Source organism: Phacochoerus africanus, chromosome 10, assembly GCF_016906955.1.
Source record: "Phacochoerus africanus isolate WHEZ1 chromosome 10, ROS_Pafr_v1, whole genome shotgun sequence".
In the NCBI taxonomy this organism is placed as follows: domain Eukaryota; kingdom Metazoa; phylum Chordata; class Mammalia; order Artiodactyla; family Suidae; genus Phacochoerus; species Phacochoerus africanus.
The window spans coordinates 71,951,246-71,963,889 of record NC_062553.1 but is presented as its reverse complement, the minus strand read 5'-3'; the positions used below and the strand labels follow the sequence as shown (position 1 = coordinate 71,963,889).

At 39.9% G+C, this 12,644-nt stretch overlaps 1 protein-coding gene across 2 annotated transcripts in view; it reads right to left on the bottom strand.

Moving 5' to 3' along the window:
• The window catches only part of SHROOM3 (shroom family member 3), a 347,616-nt gene extending 344,153 nt beyond the window's left edge, over positions 1 to 3,463 (bottom strand). The window contains exon 1 of one of the 2 annotated variants that reach the window (XM_047799667.1): positions 3,191 to 3,463. In XM_047799667.1, the coding sequence (XP_047655623.1) occupies positions 3,191 to 3,355 (165 nt within the window). In that variant the 5' untranslated portion in view covers positions 3,356 to 3,463. The remainder of the gene's footprint in view (positions 1 to 3,190) is intronic. The other variant, XM_047799666.1, reaches the window with a different exon arrangement.
• Positions 3,464 to 12,644: the final 9,181 nt, after the last annotated feature.

Sequence of the window (12,644 nt, the reverse complement as noted above, 5' to 3'; positions counted from 1 at the left end):
AAGAACTTTAAAGCAATGCAGCACTTGAAATCTAGCTAATGGATATGAGAAACAGAATTTAAAAGTATATTTCCTTTCAGGTATTTATTTTTTTTCTTTCTAGGGCTGCACATACAGCGTATGGAAGTTCCCAGGCTAGGGGTCAAATCAGAGCTACAACTGCCAGCCTATGCCACAGCCACAGCAACGCCAGGTCCAAGCTGCATGTGCAACCTACACCACAGCTCAGGGCAATGCTGGATTCTTAACCCACTGACCAGGGCCAGGGATCAAACCCAAATCCTCATGGATACTAGTCAGTTTCGTTACTGCTGAACCACAACGGGAACTCCTCTAGTTTTTTATTTTTTAATGGCTGCATCCTTGGCACATGGAAGTTCCTGGGCCAGGGACTAGATCTGAGCCTCAGCTGCAACCTATGCCTCAGGTGTGACAACACTGATCCTTTAACCCACTGCTCTAGACCTGCATCCTCAAGGAGACCAGCTGGGGTTCTTAACCCCCTGAGCCACAACGGGAACTCCCCTTTTAGTTACTTTTAATTGAAATGGAAATAGCCATATGTGGCTGGTGGCTACTATGCTGGAGAGAGCAGACTGCCCCAGATTACATCCTTGAAAGGAAAGAGATTGCCTTCTGCTTCCTCTTTTTTTCACTTCTTACTGTCTGGAAAGCTGATGTTATGACAAATCGCCATGGACCAGGCAGACAGGGCATCACTCCAGGGATGGAAGTAAGAAAGTAGAAGGGACTAGGGTCCCTGACCCATGTGGTCATCTTTCAGTTTGGCTTACATTCAGGTTTGTCATGTGAGAGAGAGAAAAATTCCTATATTGTTTAAGCTGTTGTTATTTTGGATCTTTGTATAGCCTGTATCCTAATACAGCATCTCTTAGAATAATGAAAAGCTGAGTTCTCATCAAGGAAACGAATCTGATCAGCATCCATGAGGACTCAGCTTCAATCCCTGGCCTCGCTCAGTGGGTTAAGGATGCAGTGTTGCCGTGCGCCATGGTGTGGGTCTCAGACCCGGCTCAGATCTGGCATTGCTGTGGCTGTGGCTATGGCAGGTGGCTACAGCTCCAATTCAACCTCAGGTGCAGGCATCAAAAAAAAAAAAAGAAAGAAAGAAAGAAAGAAAAGAAAAGCAACGTCATAATCTTTGCAGAGATTTTTGAGCTTTTTCTGTGTATCAGATCCTATGCTAACTATTCTAAATCCACAGTATCATTCAATCCCCACACATTCCAATAAGGGAAATAATTGTTTACCCTCTTTCTGCAGATAAAATGGAGCCTTAGCACAGCGGCTCATTAGTGGTAGGATTAGGCCTGTCTGACAGCAAACTGTATGCACGTGAACAGATACATAAAATCCTATTAAAGACCAGGCAAACTGAATATAAATCAGAGTTTTAAAATGCAGAGATGTTATTTATGTCTGTGGCAGATATTCTCAGCTGTTTACCTAATACTCATTCCCTCTTTCTTCCTGAAACAGACCCTCGATTCGTTCAAATAGTGGGTAGAGGTTTCCTTGACATCAGGAAGGCTGAGTTTCTACTACAAAACCCAGGAGAGAAATCCTGACTGGTCTAAACTAGTCATGGTAATATCATTCCCTTGGCCAGTAATTGGTCTAAGGATAGTTATACGACACAGTTCTGGTCAATGAGATGTAAGCACGAGTTTCACAGGGAGGTTGTCCCTCTTCAAATAAAAATTCCAAATCCTGCCCAGAATGAAGATGCAATGCTGGAGGTGTGGCATCCATCTTGCAACCATGAAGACAAAAGCCAACATCATAAAAAGACAGAAGGGACGTTCTCGGCTTTATTAAGCTGCCTCTCCTCGCTTGGACAGCCTAACTCCAGACTGCTTTTGTTTTTGTTTGTTCATTTGTTTTGGCTGTGCCCATGGCATGCAGAAGTTCCCAGGCCAGGGATCGAACCCACACCACAGTTATAACCAGAGCCACAGCAACAGAAACACCTTAACCCACTAAACCATAAGGGAACTCCTAGATATCTTGTAACAGGAGAAAAACTAAGCCCATTTACTTAGGCTACTATCAGTTGGGTTTCCAGTTACTTATAGGTGGAAGCTTTCCTTATGAATACACATATATGTAAACATATCTTGTTTTCTTAGGAAAGACAAGGAAAAGTCACACAGCTTACAGTAATAACCTGCACACTCTTGGCTCACTGCTAGAAACCAATTCCCACTGGCTCACCCACAATAAGAATCATTTCAGACTCCCCTAAAACACGCATTTGGTGGAATATGAAAACTAACCTTAAATAGGTAACCAAACTCAGGCAAAATGCATATTTAACTCTTTCCCACCTTCAAACCAGAAAAAAATTTTCCCCTCAATTACCAGTGTTTCTTGAGTAATGCACTTATATTCCATTATTTTTGATTGCTAATATTCTGAAATTTTAAAAGAAATCTCTGCACGGTTTCTTAATCTCTGTAGTTTCAGAGAAAAACAGAAACACTAAACCTACGGCATAAAATGGATTCATGCAATGGGCGTACGTATCCTCACCAAGAGAAATGAAGAACCAAGGCACGCTGCAGGATGGCTAAGGTTTAAAAATTGGCTTAAATGCATAGATAAAGAAGAGAGGCAAAAATGCTGTTTTGCCCTGGAATCATACTGAAGGCTGATTTAATTCTCCTCTCTGAATGTGCAAAAAGCAAAAAATAATATTGATGCAATCGATGATCCAGAATTACAAATTCTAAAATATTTTAGAATGCTAGATATTTTCAGTTGAAAGGAGAAAGAGTAGATATTTCTCTAGCCATATGCCAAATAAAGGTGCACATATACAGATACCCAGTCTGCCACCACCTTAGCTGTGCTGTTAATCTTTAATCTGATTCATAACTGAAAAGATCATGTGGTAGCTTGTTTGATACTATTTCATTCACAAAAAGAGATTAGCCATCAAACAAGCACATTTTCCTCTGGGATTTCACCAAATAAAGGCGCTAGACACATTTTTCTTTCACATGCCAAGCCAGGCAAAATATTTCCAGATAGAATCAGAAAGGTCACGAAACAGCAAAGCAGGCACTCTTCAGGCACTCCTTGGCCTTATTTTTGTGTTTTTGACAGATCTGGCAAAAGGTGAACAAAAGCAATTTGAATAAAGACAATACTGGAAAAAGAAGCATACCTTAGAGATGATTAATGGTTCTCCGTGCTCCAGGCCACCTTTCAAAGTAAAACCCCAAGGAGCTCCTCCCTGCAGGAAAGCTTCCAGATAAATGTACCTGGCCCTGGGGGGCCTGTTCGGGTTCAGGGTGGCACTGGTTTCCTCGAAGTTCTCCTTGGTCATCATGCCAAATACATGAGCCGGAGAGTTAAATTTTAAACAGATTCAGGCAGGCGCTTCTTCTAGAGTACATTATGCCATCCTTTGGGACCCACGCTGGCAAAAGAAAAGTTTTCAGAAACTGTTTCTTTCCGATGGAAAATGTTCTTCCGACCTTAACGCCAAGATGCTGAGCCAGAATTTCTCATTTCAACATTTCTGAATGTAACCTCTCCTCCTGGAATTCCTGGTTCTCACTGAAGCCCCCAACTGGTGTTATGTTTCTCCATTCTGTTCAAAAAACTTCTTTCAGAGTCACTCTCAAGACCGCTTTTATTTCACACCTACACACACCCAAACTTTTCCTGTACATTTTACAGAGAAACTTAAAAATCACCTTACAAATAGTAAGAAAATTGCCAAAACTCAACTGAATACCTCAGTTTTGATTGATTATCAACCCTTTCTTCCTCCCCCGAGTGAAATTTACCATTACAATAGCCTCCCCTAGTCCCAGAAGTAGCTTTAAAAGAAAGAAAGCACTTACTATGCTTCTGCTGGCTTCAGAATTTTCTAACATGTCCCAAAGACAGAGAAGCTGCGCTAACACTTCTGGCCCAGGTTTTCCAGCAATAAGTTCATAGTTTGTTTCTTGCAAAAAGGAAAAATAAGTTTTTGCAGAATGTAAGGGGAAGAAAAAAAAAAAAAACATAGGAAATTAACCATCGGTGGGAAAAAAGATCCAGGAGGCAGCTCAGTTCTTCGGTATTTTCAGGGATGATCAGCCACCGCTGCTACCCAGGCAGCCACTTGCCTCCTCTGAGAAGAAAGAGTAAGGAAGTGAGAGGAAATGGATTAAGGCAAACAGAGGCACCGCAACCTTTCTGCACAGTAAGCAGTCCTCTGCGGAATTCAGCTCACCACAAAGACCTGACCAATCAAAACAGCCTTACAGTTGATAAAAGGTAGACAGTTAAAAATACCATACAGATGGCTAATTAGCAAGGAGCAGAAAATAGTTGCCGCACGAGCCCCACCTTGTTCCAATTAAAGCAGAATCCTTGAGGGCGAGCCGTAGGTATTGACATTTTTCTAAAATGCAGGGCAATGCTGCTGTGCAGCCAAGTTCGCGAAGTAGTGCCCTGAGCGGTTTTGGTAAACATTTAAGTAGGAGTCAAGGTGGTGGCACAAGGGCTTTATTTTGTTCATTAGAAAATGCCAATAGAATAAATGTCCAGCTTCTCATCTGGAAATCATCCGATCAAATTTCTGCTTGTTGGATTCAATACAAACAAGAGGCAGACTTTCTTCTATATTTTAATTGTTATCTATTTCAAACCTGTGTGTTATCCATTCTTCAAATGAAAAGAAATATTTAATGCCTGGCAAACAGTAGGCACGCCAGGCAGAATGTTGTTCTGATTTCAGGTTAGTAATGGAATTTTGTAATAATGTTATATAACATCTCACAGGAATAATCTCTGTTATAAATTTAAACAGTGCTGAGAAAACTGTATCTTTTACCCGGAAGCCTTAGCTATCAAGTTATTGGAACAATTTAGAATTACTTTCTTCTTCTGTTTGTTTTTATTTTTTTATTTTTTTAGAATCACTTTCAAAGGATATTTTGCTGAAATGCTTTCTGTTTAAAAATACATGATAATGTGAATTATGCTGGAAACTGAGGTTTTGCTATCAATTTAATTTTGGTGTTTGTGCCTATAGTTAATGAAAAGTTAAATAATAGAGAAGAGATATACCATGCAAAGAAGTCATGACAATATTTAATGTACAACACCTGACAAGTGTTATTTGCTTTTCAGTAGTAACTCCATCCATAGGGCTCAGAGATTGAAAAAAAAAAAATTGTAAAAAGTCATTTTAATGTAATGATAGTACTTTAGTGGAAACAAATGTGTACAAAATAAAAGCATAAGGTAAATATTGTCTGATTCTCAAGAAGTAATTTGTGCAATTTTTATTGGGGCTTCCTTTTGCAGCCTAGTTTATAAATTAAGAATAAAGGCAAAACCTTGGCTTTTCTTTCACTCCAGTATTTAAATAAAATCGTAAATAGATGAAGAGGTTTTTTTTCTGAAAATTTTTTTTTTGTGGGACTTGTGATTTTGCTCCTAATTCATTTTGTAAAAAATGAGATTTCACAGAATCAACATTTAATATTAAAAGCAAAAAGGATATACGGCTGGGCCACTTTGCTGTAGAGCAGAAATTGGTACAACACTGTAAATCAACTATACTTTAGTCAAAAAATAAATTTTAAAAAATATGAAAAGTAATGAAGCTCAAACAAAAGGCAAAGTAAAGAACAAGGTAAGCAGTGAATAGAAGTCAGGGCTCGCGGACCAAAGAAACCTCTATTTCATTGTATCATCAAAATATTTTAATGAAAAATAATATATAATCTGAAAAAAAAACATATAGAACTTCATTTGGTGGCTATTCAGTGTAGCAACTGATAGATCGGGGTTAGAATATAATTTTCCCCATTTTACATTGCTCACAATCAAAGAATGTATCCTTGTTTTCAGAGGGAAGGGCACAGAGGCCATGAGAAGCCTAAATAATCTGACCAGAGTCATCTTGCAAGCAGCCTAAATGGGCATAGATTTAAAATTGTCAGATTCCATTGTTAGGAATGGAATCTCAGATTGCATAATTTATGGCAAACTTTCTATGTGGCCAGCATTGCTAATTCATAAGGATAACCTCTGTTAGGGCCTGTGATTTGACCCAAATTCTAATTAGAGGATGAAATTGGACTCTCTCTCCTCCCCAGGGAGAGAAAGACAACTCTGTTGTCTCAAGGTGTTGCTAGTAGGAGGGACTAAGACTACATCTTAGTATTATTATGAAAATGGCTTTGACCTTGCAAACCCAAAAGGGTCTCAGAGACCAAGATCCCCAGATCCCACTTTGAGAATTGCTATCCTTAACCAGATATCTAAAGCTATCCCACTCTTACCAGTTTGTTGAGCCTATAAACACATGTGTATTTTTTCCTTAAACAGCTAGAGTGGGGTTTCTGTTACTTGCAATTGAAAGTTTTTTTTGTTTTGTTTTTGTATTTTTGTCTTTTGTCTTTTTAGGGCCATATCTGCAGCATATGGAGGTTCCCAGGCTAGGGGTCTAATCGTAGCTGTTGCTGCCGGCCTACACCACAGCCACAGCAACACCAAATCCAAGCCGAGTCTGCGACCTACACCACAGCTCATGGCAACGCCGGATCCTTAACCCACTGAGCAAGGCCAGGGATTGAACCTGCAACCTCTTGGTTCCTAGTTGGATTTGTTTCCACTGCGTCACAACAGGAACTCCTGAAAGAATTTTAAGTAAACACAGTGACATCCTTGATGGTTCTTCCTGATTCAGGAAACATTTTAGGGAAGCTTAGTGCAGTCTCATAGCAGTGGCTTCAAATCTTGTTCCCTCTCTTTGTTTCCTCTTCCCTTCTTCCTTCTACCTCTAATTTAGAATTACTCCTACTTTCTTATTAAGTTCTTCCCTGTGTGACAAATAGATCCAACACAGCTTACAACTTTACATTCTTTATATGAAAAAAATCCCCAGTGTTGTAACTGAGTTCATTTTGTTCTGTTACTGTGAAGATGATCCCAGAGCATAAAAAATATTCAACCATATTGACTCTCCTATTCTACCGGAATGCTTATATCAATCGCTCTTTTATTTTTTGTCTTTTTAGGGCCGCACCCACAGCCTAGGGAGGTTGCCAGGCTAGGGGTCCATTTGGAGCTGTAGCCACTGGCCTATGCCACAGCCATTAACAATGCCAGATCTGATCCACGTCTGTGTCCTGCACCCCAGCTCATGGCAATGCCTGATCCTTAACCCACTGTATGAGGCCAGAGATTGAAACTGCAACCTCATGGATGCTAGTTAGATTCATTTCCGCTGAGCCACAAAGGGAACTCCCAAACATTCGCTTAAATATCATTTGCCTAATCACTGTTATGACTTCTTAGAAATCATGTATTACTCTATTTAACATCACTTAAGGAAAAATTTGTTCTTTTCAAAATTCTGATTTAATTTGAGTTTTTCATAGCAACATGTATGTCTTTCTTTTCATCTTTTTAAGCATCTTAAATGTGATTTTTAGTTTACTGGATTTTTTGAATGCCTTTAAATCGAATATTTCAAAGATTGAAAACATCACTCGATCGGCTCTGAAAAACAACAAAGTCAGAGTGACATCTAGTGGCTCTTCTGGCTCACTAAATAATCATTAAAGTAACTAGACAATAAATTGTTAAATTGTAGGCTTGGAAGTTTACTTAGTCTTTCTTAGAAAGAATGTCTCGGAACCATTCCGATAAAAATCAACCTTAATTTAAAGTTTGCACACCCTCTTGGGGCCACCTTTCAGAGGCAAAAAGAATCATCTCTTCATGTGTCTCCTTAAGAGTGAGGAAAACTTCCAAGCCCACCTTCCCTCGCTGCTAAATGCCAAGAAGTCTCACCTGAAAACAGTCGCTTGAAAGAGGATTGAAAGCCCAAAGAGTAGTTTAAAATCATCAGGATGCATCTGCTAGAACTCCTCCTGAACAAGGTCAAGGCTCTGTAGAAGGGTTATGTTGAATCTACAAAGTGGGATTCTCTGAAAAAGGGGGAACGCTGGGGATGCAGTTTCCAGCATCTGCTTCACTATCATAAGGACTATCACAAAACTATCAGAGCACAAGCAATTCAAATCTTTTGGGAATGATGAAAATGTTATGTCTTGATTGAGGCTGTAGTTTCACAGGTGTATATAGTTGATCCTTGACAACATGAAGGTTAGGGGCACAGATTCCCCCCAATCCATTAAGTTGAAAAAGCTATATGTAACTTTATAGTCAGCCCTCTGTTTCCCTGACTTTGCATTGAGGACTTAACCAACCGCAGATGGTGTGGTATTGTAGAATTTACTATTTTTTTAAAAATCTGTGAATAAATGGACTCTCACAGTTTAAATCCTTGTTGTTCAAGTGTTTGTATACCGAAACACATCAAATGGGACACTTTAAACAGATGCCGTTTAATTAACAGAAGTTATGCCTCAATAAAGTTAGTCTAATGCATTTGTTTTTCTTGTTGTTTTTTGTTTGTTTGTTTGTTGTCTTTTTCTAGGGCCGTACCCACAGCATATGGAGGTTCCTGGGCTAGGAGTCGAATCTGAGACGCAGCCGCCGGCCTACACCACAGCCACAGCAACACCAGATCTGAACTGCATCTTCTACTTACACCATAGCTCACGGCAGCACCGGATCCTTAACCCACTGAGCGAGGCCAGGAATCGAACCTGCAACCTCATGGTTCCTAGTCGGATTCGTTAACTACTGAGCCACGACGGGAACTCCAATAAAGTTAGTCTAAAAAAAAAAAAATACTCAAGAATTCCATTGATAGATGAATGGATAAACAAAATATGAGCATATATGTATACACATACACAAACACATATATAGCATAGCAATTGAATACTATTCAGCCTTTAAAAGGAAGGAAATTCTGCCACATATTCCAAATAGATGAAACTTGAGGACATTATGCTAAGTGAAATAAGCTGTTCATAAATACGTTATAATTAGTCTTGTATGAGGTACCTTGAAGAGTTAAATTTGTAGAGACAGTAGAATGGTAGTTGCTAGGGGCTGCAGGGAGAGTTAGAGTTTAATGGGTACAGAGTTCAGTTTGGGGAAAAGTTATAGAGATGGATGGTGATGACAGTTGTAAAACAAAGTGAATATAACTGAACTATCCATTTAAAAGGGTCAAAATGGTCAATTTTATGTTTTGTACATTTTAACCACAATCCGTTCTTTTTCAGATTTTTTCATGTATAAGTTATTACAGAATATTGAGTAGAGTTCCCTGTGCTATACAGCATCTACTAAGTTTTAATATGTTAATTAGGACAAATGATGATTTATGATCTGTCTCTTCCAACTAGAATAAGTCCAATGAGGGCAGGATTTGTCTGTTTTGTTCACTGATGTTTCTGGTACATAGTAGGCATTTAATAAGTATTTGTTGAATGAATTCAAACTTCCTTATTAAATATATTTCTTTTCTCATAGTCTTGGTGGAAAGAAAATGTTAGAACGTTAACTATACAGTTTGTAATGTTTTATGCCCTATCTCCTTGCAAAATTATTGGAGGTGATTTACCATTTATTTCCTCCCCAATATATATTGAGTCACTTCTCTGTCTGCATTCCACCAGGTTCTGGGGAAATATGGCCATCATATCACAATTATAATAGAAAATTTAAAAATCCAGGCTTCTCTAAGTCTGATTTAGCATTGCATTTAGTTTTGAAGATCTTTGGCAAAAAGATTTTTGAAGTTTAAGTTATAAGGGAAACCCCATGGTTAAATTTTTTCATATAGGAGTTCCTGTTGTGGTTCAGTGGTTAACGAATCTGACTAGGAACCATGAGGTTTCTGGTTCCATCCCTGGCCGTGTTCAGTGGGTTAAGGATCTGGCAATGCTGTGAGCTGTGGTGTAGGTGGCAGACATGGCTCAGATCTGACTTGACGTATTTTTTTCTATTACTCATTCACAAAATTGCGTTGGGTGAAACAAGATTTTTTTAAACTAAGCAAATGGTTGAATTAAACTGAGAGTAGAGTCCCTGCATCATGTATGTGATGTCTGGAGTGCTTTCCTTGTACATTTTTTTTTTTTTTGGTCTTTTTATGGCCACACTCTCGACATATGGAGGTTCCTAGGCTAGGGATCCAATCAGAGTTGTAGCTGCCAGCCTATACCACAGCCACAGCAACCCGGGATCCTTAACCCACTGAGTGAGGCCGGGGATCGAAACTGCGTCCTCATGGATGCTAGTCAGATTCATTTCCACTAAACCATGATGGGAACTCCTCCTGCCACACTTTTAACATATGCTTTTGTACTAAGATAAAGTTCTAGTCTTTAGTTTTATAGACTCATAGTTTTTTAGTTTTTTTTTTTTTCAGTCAGAAAAAAATATTTTTTGTGATAGTTCCCACATCTAACATTGTGCAAATGAAAATACAAAACGCTCTGAAATGTTAAATGGCTTGGCCAAGGCTGTATAGTTTGTAACAAAGCTCAGAGCAGACCTGGGTTCCTTATTCCTAAACCATCCTCTAATCAACCACTTGCCCTTAACTGCACCTCATAAAGGCCAGCAGCCAATTGCACTGACAAATATAAGAAGGGGGTTTTGAGAGCAGAAACTGGAGCTTCTTTGCCTCTCTCCCGGTGCCCAGTCTGGTCCAGAGGAAGAACCTAAGGGAGGGAGACAAATAAAAACCCTGGATCCAGGCATGACTCTTTCTAACGAGCTCTTGGTGACTTGGGCCCTCTGGGACCAGAGCCCCCAACCTCATCTCCCTGGTCCACCCTGCTCAGGCTTCACTGGCCTTTTGGCTGATTCTTAAATACACCAGGTACTTGGCTTGGGAAGCTCTGTTCTACAACATCCATATGCACCCTCCCTCCAGTCCTCCAGGCTGCTGCTCAAGGTCACTTTATCAAGGAGGCCTCCTCAACCACACTGTGATATGCTACCCACACTCCCCAAGCTCCTTTCCCTGTCTCCAAAACGCTTGTCCCCACCTGACATACTTGGATTTGTCTCTCTGCACATTGCTCATCTTCTACAAGAATGTAAACTCTATGAAGGTAGGGAACTTTTTTGGTTTTGACACCTTTGCAAGTCATATGTCAGGTGCTCTATAAATAATGTGAAATGACTGCATAAATGGTAAAGGAACTCTGGACCCCTTCCTTTATCTCTCAATTTTTTATTTTAAAAGCTAAAAAGCTCTTTTTTTTTTTTTTTTTGGTCTTTTTGCTATTTCTTTGGTCTTGGGCCGCTCCCACGGCATATGGAGATTCCCAGGCTAGGGGTCTAATCGGAGCTGTAGCCACTGGCCTACACCAGAGCCACAGCAACGCGGGATCCAAGCCGTGTCTGCAACCTACACCACAGCTCACGGCAACGCCGGATCGTTAACCCACTGAGCAAGGGCAGGGATCGAACCCGCAACCTCATGGTTCCTAGTCGGATTCGTTAACCACTGCGCCACAACGGGAACTCCTAAAAAGCTCTTTTTAATTCAGCTTTTTTTTTTTTCCTGTCTTTTTAGGGCCGCACCCACGGCATATGGAGGTTCTCAGGCTAGGGGTCTAATTGGAGCTATTGCTGCTGGCCTATGCCACAGGCACAGCAACGCCAGATCTGAGAGGTGTCTGCAACCTACACCACAGTTCACGGCAACGCCAGATCCTTAACCCACTGAGCAAGGCCAGGGATCGAACCCGTAGCCTTCTGACTCCTAGTTAGATTCATTTCTGCTGCGCCACGATGGAAATTCCATTTAATTCAGTATTTTTTTTTTAAATACCATAAAGTAAAACTGCAAGACACTTCAAAATACAAAGAATTTTATAATAAAATTATAATAAAAGACTAACTTTCACACATATATGTGGGTTTAAATAGTTTTATAGTATTTTCATTAACATTTTAATTAAAGACTTCGAAAAGAAAAGAAAAAAGAACTTTCTTGGTTCTCAGGTCCCACACTACAAATATTGAGACACCAATGGAAATCACGTATTAGCTAACTAAAATATTTTCTTGCCATAGGAACACACTCACCGTTTGATAGAATCGAAGTTTAATACAAAATAATTAAAATTTGCTTTCTGTCTAGCCACAAACCTTAAAACCATTCACCTTCCCATTTAATGCTTAGTTCATTCTCTGTTAAGGTACTTGATTCTATAGGCAGGCAGTCTTATATCTTCCGAGTCAATAAACGGATTAATTTAAATTATAGGCATGGAAAAGGGAATCTTTAGTGGTCTTTAATGCTAGTTTTATCAAAACATAACTACATTATATAAGGTAGGTTTTATTAATATTTCCAATTTACACATAGTTATTTGCTCTAGGTGTCAGCAGAACTCGACTGCTAATAGTATTAACACGACTGGTCGCATCTATTACACTCAGGCCTTTCTGGATTCCTTCCATTTGAGCACCAATCTGGGCGGCCCCCAGAGGTCTGGGTAACCACGCAATCTGATAAATTCTACATTGGAGATGATGACAGCAACTGAAGCCCAGCGGAAGAAACAACTCTCCGGAGGCAAGAGAGTCAGCAACCCTGATGAGAACACGTCTGACCCCTGAAAACATTCCAGGTAGAGGAACGACAGAAGCCAAGGCAGAGCTGCAACGTGTGTATTCTGTTAAGTGAGACAGCAGGGGGGACTTGAGGGTAGAGGTGGGGACACCGA